General features: G+C 43.2%; 1 protein-coding gene across 8 annotated transcripts in view; it reads right to left on the bottom strand.

Annotated features, from left to right (window-relative positions):
• LOC126424772 (uncharacterized) overlaps positions 1–12,252 on the bottom strand; it is a 112,037-nt gene that overhangs the window by 76,717 nt on the left and 23,068 nt on the right. For 5 of the 8 annotated variants that reach the window (XM_050087524.1, XM_050087525.1, XM_050087526.1 and 2 more), the window contains exon 3: positions 9,611–11,571. In XM_050087524.1, coding sequence (XP_049943481.1) covers positions 9,611–11,571 — 1,961 coding nt within the window. The remainder of the gene's footprint in view (positions 1–9,610; positions 11,572–12,252) is intronic. The other 3 variants (XM_050087528.1, XM_050087530.1, XM_050087531.1) reach the window with 3 other exon arrangements.

Genomic DNA, 12,252 nt, shown 5'->3' with positions numbered 1-12,252 from the left:
ACTGCAATGGTAAACTTCAAGAAAAACTGAAAGTAATATGAAGCTAATGTATGTATTTATGTAACACTTGTAAAATAATTAAAGTTGAATGTGTGGTCATGACATCTTTTCTCTTAGTGGAGGGATATGTAGTGATACATCCCATACCTTGAATGAGAGGTATCACATCCTTAACTACGTATGTCAAAGAAAAGATGTACGTGACAGCGTAGTGGATAAATGGTAAACGCCCCACTGCTGGAAGGTGTTTTAAATCATAGGTGCTGTTTCCAGAGCTAATGATTCAGCGACTGTACAGAAGTGGGTAGCAGTCCGGCCTGCTGAGGTGGAGACAGGAATTCCTTGGAGCGGGCGGTGTGGAAGAAAGAGCTCCATGAAATCTAAGAATGCAAAATGTCAAAGATAATAAGCATATTGTAATTGTTAATTATCAAGTTGAATATCAGGTATTTTATGTACATAAGACACAGAGGGATATTTTATGTACATAATACACAGAGGTAGCATACGAGACAGTAGCTGTACTCATTTATCATGTATTGAGTTGTAATTTTGAAGATAATATCATCATCATCATCATCATTTAAGACTGATTGTGCCTTTCAGCGTTCAGTCTGGAGCATAGCCCCCCTTATAAAATTGCTCCATGATCCCCTATTCAGTGCTAACATTGGTGCCTCTTCTGATGTTAAACCTATTACTTCGAAATCATTCTTAACCGAATCCAGGTACCTTCTCCTTGGTCTGCCCCGACTCCTCCTACCCTCTACTGCTGAACCCATGAGTCTCTTGGGTAACCTTGCTTCTCCCATGCGTGTAACATGACCCCACCATCTAAGCCTGTTCGCCCTGACTGCTACATCTATAGAGTTCATTCCCAGTTTTTCTTTGATTTCCTCATTGTGGACACCCTCCTGCCATTGTTCCCATCTACTAGTACCTGCAATCATCCTAGCTACTTTCATATCCGTAACCTCAACCTTGTTGATAAGGTAACCTGAATCCACCCAGCTTTCGCTCCCATTATAAGAAGGTGAATTGCATCTCACTCCTTATTTATGTGGTGGAGTGAATGAAAATGAAAAGTCAATTTTCAGCACCTTTATCTGCAGCCTGTAAGGAGGTGATGTCTGAGCCAACCTGGAGGAAGAAGGCACACAGATTCAGGGCACAGACTAGCTGGACCCTGAATAATAATACTTAAGAGTGATCCAATATTCAGTAAACAACATTCATTGTATGTTCGGGTGGTAACTTGTTTAGGTGTGGTCAAGTATAACAAACCAACACGCAACCCAAGCCACCAAGAAACACTTCAGCACCTGCCCACCCAACCCCCATTTCACTCATTCTGCACTCACATGCTCCTGTTCACACTCTCTTTCTCTGTTCGACTTCCCCATCCCATTTCACTCCTCCATGCAGACATGTGAGACATGTGCCAGAGTGGCCATGCCTCTCTCTCTCTCTCTCTCTCTCTCTCTCTCTCTCTCTCTCTCTCTCTCTCTCTCTCTCTCTCCCCCCCCCCCCTCACCCCCTCCCCCACCCCATATTCCATCCAATTGTCAGCCGTCCTTCTCACTCCAGTCAACTACAGTGCAGTAATAATCATCAATTGATGGTTCAATGACTACCAACGGATTCTCAAATAGATTTACCTTTGTTTTTATTCACATGTAAATGACTCATATGCCATAATACAATCACATAACATTGATTCCACAAGTCAGTGGATAATCTGCACTGCTTTACTCTATTACTTTTAGTATTAGAATAATGAGAGCTGATCAGCTCAATATTAATCTAACTTCAAGAAATGCTAACCAGGATATAGACACTCCCGTATCCATGTTAAAAACAAACTAATGCTGATGACAAAAGAAAAGATCAGCGATGTACACTCATTAACAATACAGGTTATCCTGGATTAACACATATGAAAGACAGATTTGTAAAAATAACATAAAAAAATAATTTAAACTCTGCTGTCTGGGCAGTTGACGTCACAGTACCCAAGGTAACATGATGTTCCCACTTGCTGGAGTTGACAGCAAACAAATGGAAGCACAGCAAAAATGCACACCACTCACTCTCCAAATCATCTTCAGTGGAAGATTTGTGCAAGTACAAAGTAAACTGTCGAACTGAAGGTAGAAATGTTACTCATCTATCGAGAACATAAGTTATCAGACTAGTTATTTCAGTAATGTTTTCTCATTCACAATATCCTCAAATAAAAAATGGATCTTCATCATCATTTTCCTTTTATTGGGGTCAAAAGTAGGCATAATACTACTCGGACAGAGCAGCTGTACACAAAGTGTCACTACAAGAAATGGCAAGTGTCAAACGAAACCAATGCAATCGTCATACTCACACAAGCCTTCCACTGAAGATGGTTGACTGAATGACCAGTGTGCATTTTCCTTCTGTTTGTTTTTATTCGCTGTCAAGTTCAGCAAATGAACAAGTTCAGGGCTACCACAAGTTCCCCCAAGTGAATTGCCCTGATATTTCCCTGATATCCAGATAAGTTTTAGCACTTTTCCCTGAAAATTTTGAGCTCTAAAGGATGAGAAAAGACATAAGTTGACAAAAAATCGTAGGGACTACTGTATTTCTATACATGTAAGCAAAAATCTTAAGTACTAACATCAACATCTTTTGTAATTAACACTATTTAGATGGAGAAAGTAAACCAAATGGTATGTGTGTTTCATTGAGAATACTGATGTTATTTTATTTCAATAAAACAAAACACATTTGGTGACAAAAATTATAATTTCCTTGGAGCTGAAAGACAGGCACAGAGGTCACAACTGTCACGTTGTAGAGCATGCTCTCCAACAGGATATGGGTGTTGCCAGTATGCACCCTCTGCCTATGCCCATTAATCCTAACTGATAATTTGATGGTAGTCATGCTGATGTTAAAAGGTGGAACAATGTTGTTTTTGGGAGTAATCAACAGTACTTTACAGACAATGGTTAATAAGAGGTAATGAGTGGGCAATCTATAGAATCCGGAAAAAACAACTACAGTGCACACCACTGGTGACTCAGTATTATCTGGTCTGATATGTTTTAATCAGCTACTTCGACAGGTCGTTACTTCCTAAAATCAATCCCTGAAATGAGATCCATTCTGTCTGAAATTTTGCCCGCCACACCTAGAATAACTTTTCATCACCCTCCCAATCTCCACAATATTCTTGTTAGACCCTAGGCTTCTTTGGCTCCCATCTCCCTACCTTATGTCTCCTACCCCTGTGAGCATTCCACTGCAGGCCTTGCCCTATGCACCCTCCTACCACCATCTGTGGCAGCCCTGTAACTGGCAAAATATAAACTATCAAAGAGAGAACCACCTGTGAAAGGACACGTGTCATATACTAGCAGTTATGTAAACACTGTTTGGGCTTTTACATCGGCATGACTACCACCAAATTATCAAATAGGATGGGGGCATAGGCAGAGGGTGTATAATGGCACCACACAAAATCCTGTTGGAAAGCGTGCTCTACAACGTGACAATCCTGAACTTGGTACCTGTTTCACCACACGTACCATCTGGATTCCTCCCCCACACAGCAGTTTGTCAGAACTCCATAGGTGGGGACTAGTGCTACAACATATCCACGGTTCTCACCACCCACCTGGCCTTAATTTACATTAATTTCTTGCATTTCTTCACAGTAACTACTCTTTCCTTCACTCCATTTTAGTGTTCTACATCCTTCATTGTCTTACCCGTCTATTTTTCATAGCTCGCTCCCACCTCTTGATACATACAATGCACTTAGCTTTTCACTCTTATTAACTCGCGCATGATGTTTAAGCGGTAATATTTGTCTTGCATATTACCCTGTCTTCCACCTTTAATTGCTCAGGCTTTCAAATCTTGTCCAATGCAGTCCCCAACAATCAGTCTTTCCTTCTCATTCTGTGTGGTAAGTCACCCCTGACCCTCGGTAGTGAAATCTACCACTTTTTTACATCTCTTTAGTCCTAGTCTTTTTCCTTCATGCCTCTTCCTTCCCCTTCAACCCTTCTGCCTGAAGAAGGAGCCACTGGTTCCGAAAGCTTGCCTAATTACAACCTTCTCTTATGTGTGTGTTGTGCTGGCGCTTGGTGAGTAGATTTTTTATCTATTTAATTAAATTATTTTGTCAAGAAAGGCATTTGCTCAGAGACCATCCTGTACTTAAACAACACTGCTCAATATATTTTCTGTTTTGCTTCCCGATAAAAAGTTATTTAGGGCGCTCAAAATAAACGGAATACCCCCAATGATGTTTGCTAATAATCAATACCAATACTTATTATATAAATGGATGGTTGTATGAAAATAAGTTCTCTGGTACTGCACGCTGCAGTTTTTGAATCCACGCCAAATGGCACAGACGTCGAAGACCCCTAGAGGTCTCTGCACTGTCGCACTGTAAACTGTGGCGGCGCATGCCTCCTGGCCCATATTTAATGTGAGAGTGCCAAGGTGGAACACAAGGTCCCAGTGGCCAATAGCGGCGTCCTCGATCATGTCTTTAAGTACCTGCCTCTTGCTCTGCCAGTCAGTCTAACCTTGGCGTGCATCTATCGATAGCTCACCTGAGATAGCATATTTACGTTCTTGTTCCATGTACGAGTGGACGTGGTTGATTAATTAGGTTCTTGTGACTCTGTTGTTTCTAACTTGTTGTTCTTCGTAAGGTCCTTTGTTGTTAGTGTCTGTCCTCTCCCATACACTGAGGACTGTACATACAAAATTATATCGTTGTACCGCACATAGCTCAGAAGAGATGACATCAGAAACATTAAACACAAGATCAGTTTCTGCATAGTAGGGGCATACAGCTATAAATAAATACCTGGGCAATATCGAGTTTCTCCACTAAAATATGTGTAAGAGGCAAGTGTGTGTGTACATGAAGAGACAACTTTCCTCCACCCACAACCTCTCACTCGCAGTCGTGATGGTAGATAGCCCTCTGTCTCCTGGTGTTAGTAAGGGAGTTTGGTCACACTGGGTGATTGCTTGTGTGTGGCAAAAATAATTTTCTCACACATTGTATTTATGAATTGCATCTAAAAAATTGTTTTCGAATTTTCTAGCACATTACAAAATTTACTCTCACAGAAAATTCTAAAACATTAAAAAAAATTTAGATTTCCAATATAGAAGATGTGTAAGGTTAAATTCTCATGAAATTTCTTCAATATCTGAAACCAAATATATCTGATGCTGTAGAATATCAAAATTGAATATATCAAATTTTGATTGTCAATATAAGTTGCAGTTCAGCTTGTTTTTGTCAGTCAAATTTTGACAACATTCAAGAGAGGATCAAAGAGAAAAATACCAGAAAGTAAAAAGTGAATGCTCCAATGGTAAAGTAAGTTAAAAAAAATTGAATATTCAAATGGTAAACTGAATACAAAGAAAGAGAAAGAGAAAAAGAAATAGAGAGAGAGAGAGAGAGAGAGAGAGAGAGAGAGAGAGAGAGAGAGAGAGAGTTTTTAGAAAAATTCTAAAAAGGAGTGCAATAAATAAGGGAACAAAAAGTAAACATCAACAGAGGGACAAGAATTAGAAAAAATTCAGTTTGAAACAATGAAACGCGAAATAAACAAAATAGAGAACTACTGGACACACTACGTGAACATCTAGGAGTTACAGTACGTAGAAACTGCAATTTAGAACTTGAGGCATTCTATTATGATTCCATGAAAAAATACAACGAACATCCAAATATCATTATTGGAAAGATGGACACGACATGCAAGTACTACTGTGCAAAAAAAATTTATGCGTATGCTGTATGAGTGGTACAGACAAATTACCAACATCACAAGTGCCACCATCAGAACTATTTGTTTATATGATCAGAACACTTCCAGAATCAAAATATTTTGTATGACATATACATCAATATAATTATTCCCTTCAGATGGAATTGTTCAGGGCTACATAAATATACAATGGAGAAAATTGCATACTAGTTTTAAAGTCCAAGAGTAAATTTATCACTGAATATGCTCTATAATGACCATAGCAAATGAAACACTGAAATTCGTACAAATACATTTTGTTGGTGATCAGAAACTCAACATAGATAAGTGTTGTACTCACATTCAGAGTCTCCAATGAGAAACTGTTCTGGAGTTACAATGCATATTCCATAACCACAAAGAACTATAAGATCATCACTTGGACCAACAAAAGACCAACTGATGAGCTTGAACTAAGGATTATTGTGCTTCAGGTCAATGAAGTTGCAGCAGCAGCAGCAGCAGTAGTAGTAGTAGTAGTAGTAGTAGATAACAAATATAGCCATCATGATAACCTTATTCGACACCGAAGCAATGAACTGCAATATATTGCTGGAACACGTTGCACTACGGTATCTGCTGATATTTTGGGAAGGTGAACACTATCTGATATCTAATCTGTTTACTTAAATAGTTATATTTTATTGCATTGTTGATTAATTAATTTAGTATACCATATTGTAAATTTAATGGAATGATAGGGGGAACAGTCCTCATGCCATCAACTGTGTGATATATACTGACCTGGGCAACACAGGTATTGCAGTTAGTATTAATATAATCATCTAATTATGTGATAGTGGTAACACACAAAGTTGGATGCAAAGCACATTGCCAATGGTTGTCACACAATATCTAAATTTATATGCTGATTACCAAGGTCACATAATTAAGACAATTACATGAATACTACCAGGAAAAGTTGGAAATAAGGAAGAAATCTGGATTTGTTGTGGTTCACAGATACAAGATGGAAAGGAGGGGCAGGGAGGGAATTGAGGTAAGGCTATCAATTAAACTGGATAGTAAATGACGATGGAAGGAGAAATGGAATGGGAGTAGTAGTGAGTGATGGGTTAAAAGAAGTGGAAGGGAAAGCAGAAACAGATGTGAGGAAAGAGTGTGATAGTTACTGGGGATTTAAATGCACAAGTTGAAAGAGAAAGACAAGGACATGAAAGTGTGCTCAGATCATAGAATTGTGGCAGTCAAACAAAAACAGGACTTCTAGCTTGTATCAAAGCAGTAGCCCCTGAGGTGAAATGGACTCACTGTAGTATCCATCGTGAAGCCTTAGTAGCCAAAAGATTGCCTGAACCTTTGCAAAAAATACTTAACAAAGAAGTTCAAACTATCAACTACATTAAAACTCGACATCTGCAATACAGATTATTGTCTTTGTTGTGTAAAGAGATCGGCAGTGAGTGTGAGCAACTTCTTATTCATACGGAAGTAAGATGGCTTTCTTGAGGTAGGATCTAGTCAAGATTTTCTGAACTTAGAGACAAGGTTAGTGTCTTTCTTCTTGACACAAAGTACGCGGATCTTCTCACTAACTTCTCTTGGCTTTGCTCAGTTGCGTACTTAGCTGATGTGTTTGAACAATTGAATGTGTTAAACTTGAGTTTACAAGGAAAAAATGTAGACATGTTCAAAGTTGAGGATAAAATTAGTGCTATGGTCAATAAGTGTCAGATCTGGGCATCAAGGATAGAAAATGAGTCACTAACTAACTTTTCTACTTTAAAACAATTCTTGAAGTCATAAGAGGAGAGTTTGCCTGACCAGATCAAGATCAATGTAGCCGAGTAACTATGCAGCCTAGCCACAACTTTTAGAGAGTATTTCCCTGAACCTGACCCTGACGACAGAGGGATTCGAAATCCCTTCAGCTGTGAAGAAATAGACAAAATCCAAGGCCTCACTGAAGAAGAGCAAGATCAACTTGTGGATCTGTCCAGCTGTGGTACGATGATAAACATTTTCATCGGTGATAAAATTACAGACTTCTGGGCATCAGCACGCAAGGACTACAAGAAACTTGGAGATCAGGCAAGGAAAAGCTTCTTCCATTTGCAACCACATATTGGCGTGAGCAAGCATTTTCTTCCATGTGTTTCATGAAAAACAAATATAGGAATCGCCTCGACATGCAGTCGGATTTCAGAGTGAAAGTTTCAAGTTTGGAACCTAATATTTTAGAAATAATGGACAGAGTGAAAGTTTCAGGTTTGGAACCTAATATTTCAGAAATAATGGACTCAAAGGCCAGACTGAACTCATCTCATTAAGAACTGAAAATCAAAACTAACTGTATACTGATGGAGTACTCTGTTGTAACTGTATTTTTTCAAATAAATAATACCTTGAATGAAATTAGTGTTTTCTTATTTTTCACACATTTCTACTCAAAGCAACCTCAAGTTTAGTACACTTGAAACACCAATACACTCAGTTTTAATTTTTTTCTGTCATTTTCAGTTCATACTCAATTTTTATTTTTTTAAGGAGTTTGTTATACTAAACACCCAGATCTGAAGACAAAGATTTTGAGCAATAATCAAAAATTTAACAATAACAATGATGGCTAAATTGAACAAGTTTAAGCTCAATATTTTTTCAATAATGAATATGTCAATGTTTTTTCTAAGTACCAAAAATGGAAAACGTATAAAAGACTCTTAATTTGGCTTTTTTAGGTACTCGATACTGTGATATGACAAGGTGCCAATCATGCTCGATGAGAGGGTCCTCGAGAAAATTTTGTTGGGAACCCCTGGTTTAGAGCACCAGATAGTCATCTGAATGACTGGGGTAGCAAAAGATGTAAGAGACCTATGAGGGATCCAAAATAGACCAGAAGCTTACACAATAAAAATCTATAAATGACCTAGCAGATAATGTCAAAAGTTCGGTTAGAATTTTTGTTGATGATGCTGTCGTATACAGAGAAGTAGCAAAGCTAGAAAATTGTAGCAAAATTCGGGAGGGCAGCAGAGATCGACGCTCAGTGTGGTGATCGGCAGTCGGCCCTTTATTGTACAATCGTACAGCTGCAGAGCAATTACTGGAAGCAGTCACATATGTAAAATATCTAGGAGAATGTGTACGGAGTGAGAAGTGGAACTAATCGCAATTAAGCAGATGTGGGACAGAATTGTTGGAAGAACCTCAAAGAAAGTGTAGCCCTCCCACAAAGGTGGCAGCTTTCAGAACCCTAGTTCTGCCAATACTGGAATACTACTCATTAGTTTGAGATCTGTACCAGATAAAACTGACAGATGAAACTGAGAAGATCCAAAGAAGAGCAGCACATTTCGTTAAGGGTTCATTTAGTAAGCACGATAGGATCACGGACACTCACAGCCAGCTCCAATGGCAGACAATGAAGGGAGGCATTCTACATCAAGGTGTGGTTCACTTTTAAAACTCTGGGAGCTTATGTCCCTAGAAAGGTCAACTGTATGCCACTTCCTCCTACATGCATCTCAAAAAAAGACCACAACAATAAAATTAGAGAGATTGGAGCTCACACAGAGGCTTATCCGCGAACCATCGATGACTGGAATATAAAAAGAGAAAAGTAACAGTGGTGCACAAAGTACCCCCTGCCACACACTGTAAGATGGTTTTGTTGGGTAGAGATGTAGAAGTCTATTTTCTGTTACCAGAAATAGCAATCTTCACTAGTCTAAAAAGAAATAAATAAGAAGCAACAAAGCAACAACTGTGATAAGAGCTATTGTATCTCACAACACTCTCGTCATGAAGAATTCACTTACCTGCCTCTGTGACTGTGCTCGTCACTTGCGGCGTAGCTACAGTTGCCACAGGGCCCTGTGTCACGGACGGATGTTGACTCTGCTGCGCCAGCAGCTGCGTCCGCAGCAGAGACGGCCGTGCCTTAAATGTCTGCTGCAGAGCCGGCCGCGCATCAGGCGTTCGCAAGAGAGGTGAACGAACCTCAGGTGTTTGCAGCAGACGTGACCTCGCATCAGGCGTCTCCAGCAGAGGCCGCCGCGCATCAGGCGTCTCCAGCAGAGGCGGTCGCGCATCAGGCGCCTGCAGCAGAGGTGTACGCGCATCAGGCGCCTGCAGCAGAGGCGGACGCGCATCAGGCGTCTGCAGCAGATGCGGCCGCGCATCAGGCGTCTCCAGCAGATGCCGCCGCGCATCAGGCGTCTCCAGCAGATGCCGCCGCGCATCAGGCGTCTCCAGCAGATGCGGCCGCGCATCAGGCGTCTCCAGCAGATGCGGCCGCGCATCAGGCGCCTGCAGTAGAGGCGGCCGCGCATCAGGCGCCTGCAGCAGAGGCGGCCGCGCATCAGACGTCTCCAGCAGATGCGGCCGCGCTTCAGGCGTCTCCAGCAGATGCGGCCGCGCATCAGGCGTCTCCAGCAGATGCGGCCGCGCATCAGGCGTCTCCAGCAGATGCGGCCGCGCATCAGGCGTCTCCAGCAGAGGCGGCCGCGCATCAGGCGCCTGCAGCAGAGGCGGCCGCGCATCAGGCGCCTGCAGCAGAGGCGGCCGCGCATCAGGCGTCTCCAGCAGATGCGGCCGTGCATCAGGCGTCTCCAGCAGATGCGGCCGCGCATCAGGCGTCTCCAGCAGATGCGGCCGCGCATCAGGCGTCTCCAGCAGATGTGGCCGCGCATCAGGCGTCTCCAGCAGATGCAGCCGCGCATCAGGTGTCTCCAGCAGATGCGGCCGCGCATCAGGCGTCTCCAGCAGAGGCGGCCGCGCATCCGGCGCCTGCAGCAGAGGCGGCCGCAAATCAGGCGCCAGCAGCAGAGGCGGCCGCGAATCTGGCTTCTGCAGCAGACGGGGCCGCACATCAGGTGTCTGCAGCAGAGGTTCCCGCGCCTCAGGCGTCTGCAGCAGAGGTTCCCGCACCTCAGGTGTCTCCAGCAGAGGCGGCCACGCATCAGGTGCCTGCAGCAGAGGCTTCCGCACCTCAGGTGTCTGCAGCAGAGGCTCCCGCACATCAGGTGTCTGCAGCAGAGGCTTCCGCACATCAGGCGTCTGCAGCAGAGGCTCCCGCACATCAGGCGTCTGCAGCAGAGGCTCCTGCACATCAGGCGTCTGCAGCAGAGGCTCCCGCACATCAGGCGTCTGCAGCAGAGGCTCCCGCACATCAGGCGTCTGCAGCAGAGGCTCCCGCACATCACGCGTCTGCAGCAGAGGCTCCCGCACATCAGGCGTCTGCAGCAGAGGCTCCCGCACATTAGGCGTTTGGAGAAGAGGCGGACGCACTTCAGGTGTTTGCAGTAGAGGTGACCGCACCTCAAGTGTTTGCAGCAGAGGTGCCTGTGCCTCAGGCGTCTGCAGCAGGGGCAGCCGCACATCAGGTGTTTGCAACACAAGGGGCTGCACCTCATGCGTCTGCAGCAGAGGCCGCCGTGCATCAGGTGTTTGCAACAGAGGCGGCCGCATCTCAGGCGTCTGCAGCAGAGGCCGCCGCAGCTCAGGTATCTGCAGTAGAGGCGCCTCGGCCTCAGACGTCTGCAGCGGAATCAACCGCGCCTCAGGTGTCTGCAGCAGAGGCGGCCTCACCTCAGGCGTACGCAGCAGCAGACGTGGACGCACCTCAGGAGTATGCAGCAGCAGACGCGGACGCACCTCACGCATCTGTGGCTGCTGCTGCTGCACCACACGTCGTTTTGCTGGGGCCGGAGAACCGTATTGTACCTGCCCTCTGTCTATAATTGGCTCAGGGATGAGATGGACGTGGGTCAGCAGCCGGCTAAAAACAACACACGAGACATTAAATCAACAAACAAGGCTTAAAATACCAGAAAAACAGAATGTACAACCAATTTACTATAGGAGTATATTCGGGGCACTGAGTGGCCAGCTGAGATGCCAGAGAGATTCTAAACATTACAGTTCTTCAATAATATTCAATTTATTCTGTCATGTATATGATGTGATCAAACAGAAACGAGAATTTTTTCCTTAAAGAGCCTTATTTGTTCATCAACATCGACTCTGTTCCATCGTAACTAATCCATCTCTGATACAATGTACTTGTGCCATCACTTTTTGCAATCTAGAAACAATTTCTGGAACTCACTTTCTGTTATGGTGTTCAGCTCCTACAATGATTCTGTTTTTACCTCATCAACAGTTGCACAATGACGTCCTTTCACAGTTCTCCTCACCCACCGGGAAAAGAAAGAAGTCCCAGGGGACCATGTTACGTGATTACAGTGGCTGAGGCAATGTTACGGTTTTATTTTTTGCCATAAAATGAGGAACAAGCATCGAGGCGTGAGCAAGAAGATTATCGAGAAGCAACGTCCACAAGTGGTGTTGCCACAATTCTGGTTGTTTTCTTCAGATTGTTACACACAAATGGCACATAACTTCCAGGTAGTAATTCTTATTGATCATACTACTGTAAGGCAGGAATTCATGATGCACT

This window comes from Schistocerca serialis, chromosome 10 (genome assembly GCF_023864345.2).
Source record: "Schistocerca serialis cubense isolate TAMUIC-IGC-003099 chromosome 10, iqSchSeri2.2, whole genome shotgun sequence".
Lineage (NCBI taxonomy): Eukaryota > Metazoa > Arthropoda > Insecta > Orthoptera > Acrididae > Schistocerca > Schistocerca serialis.
Note: the sequence above shows the minus strand (reverse complement) of the source record. Positions and strands in the feature narration are given on the sequence as shown.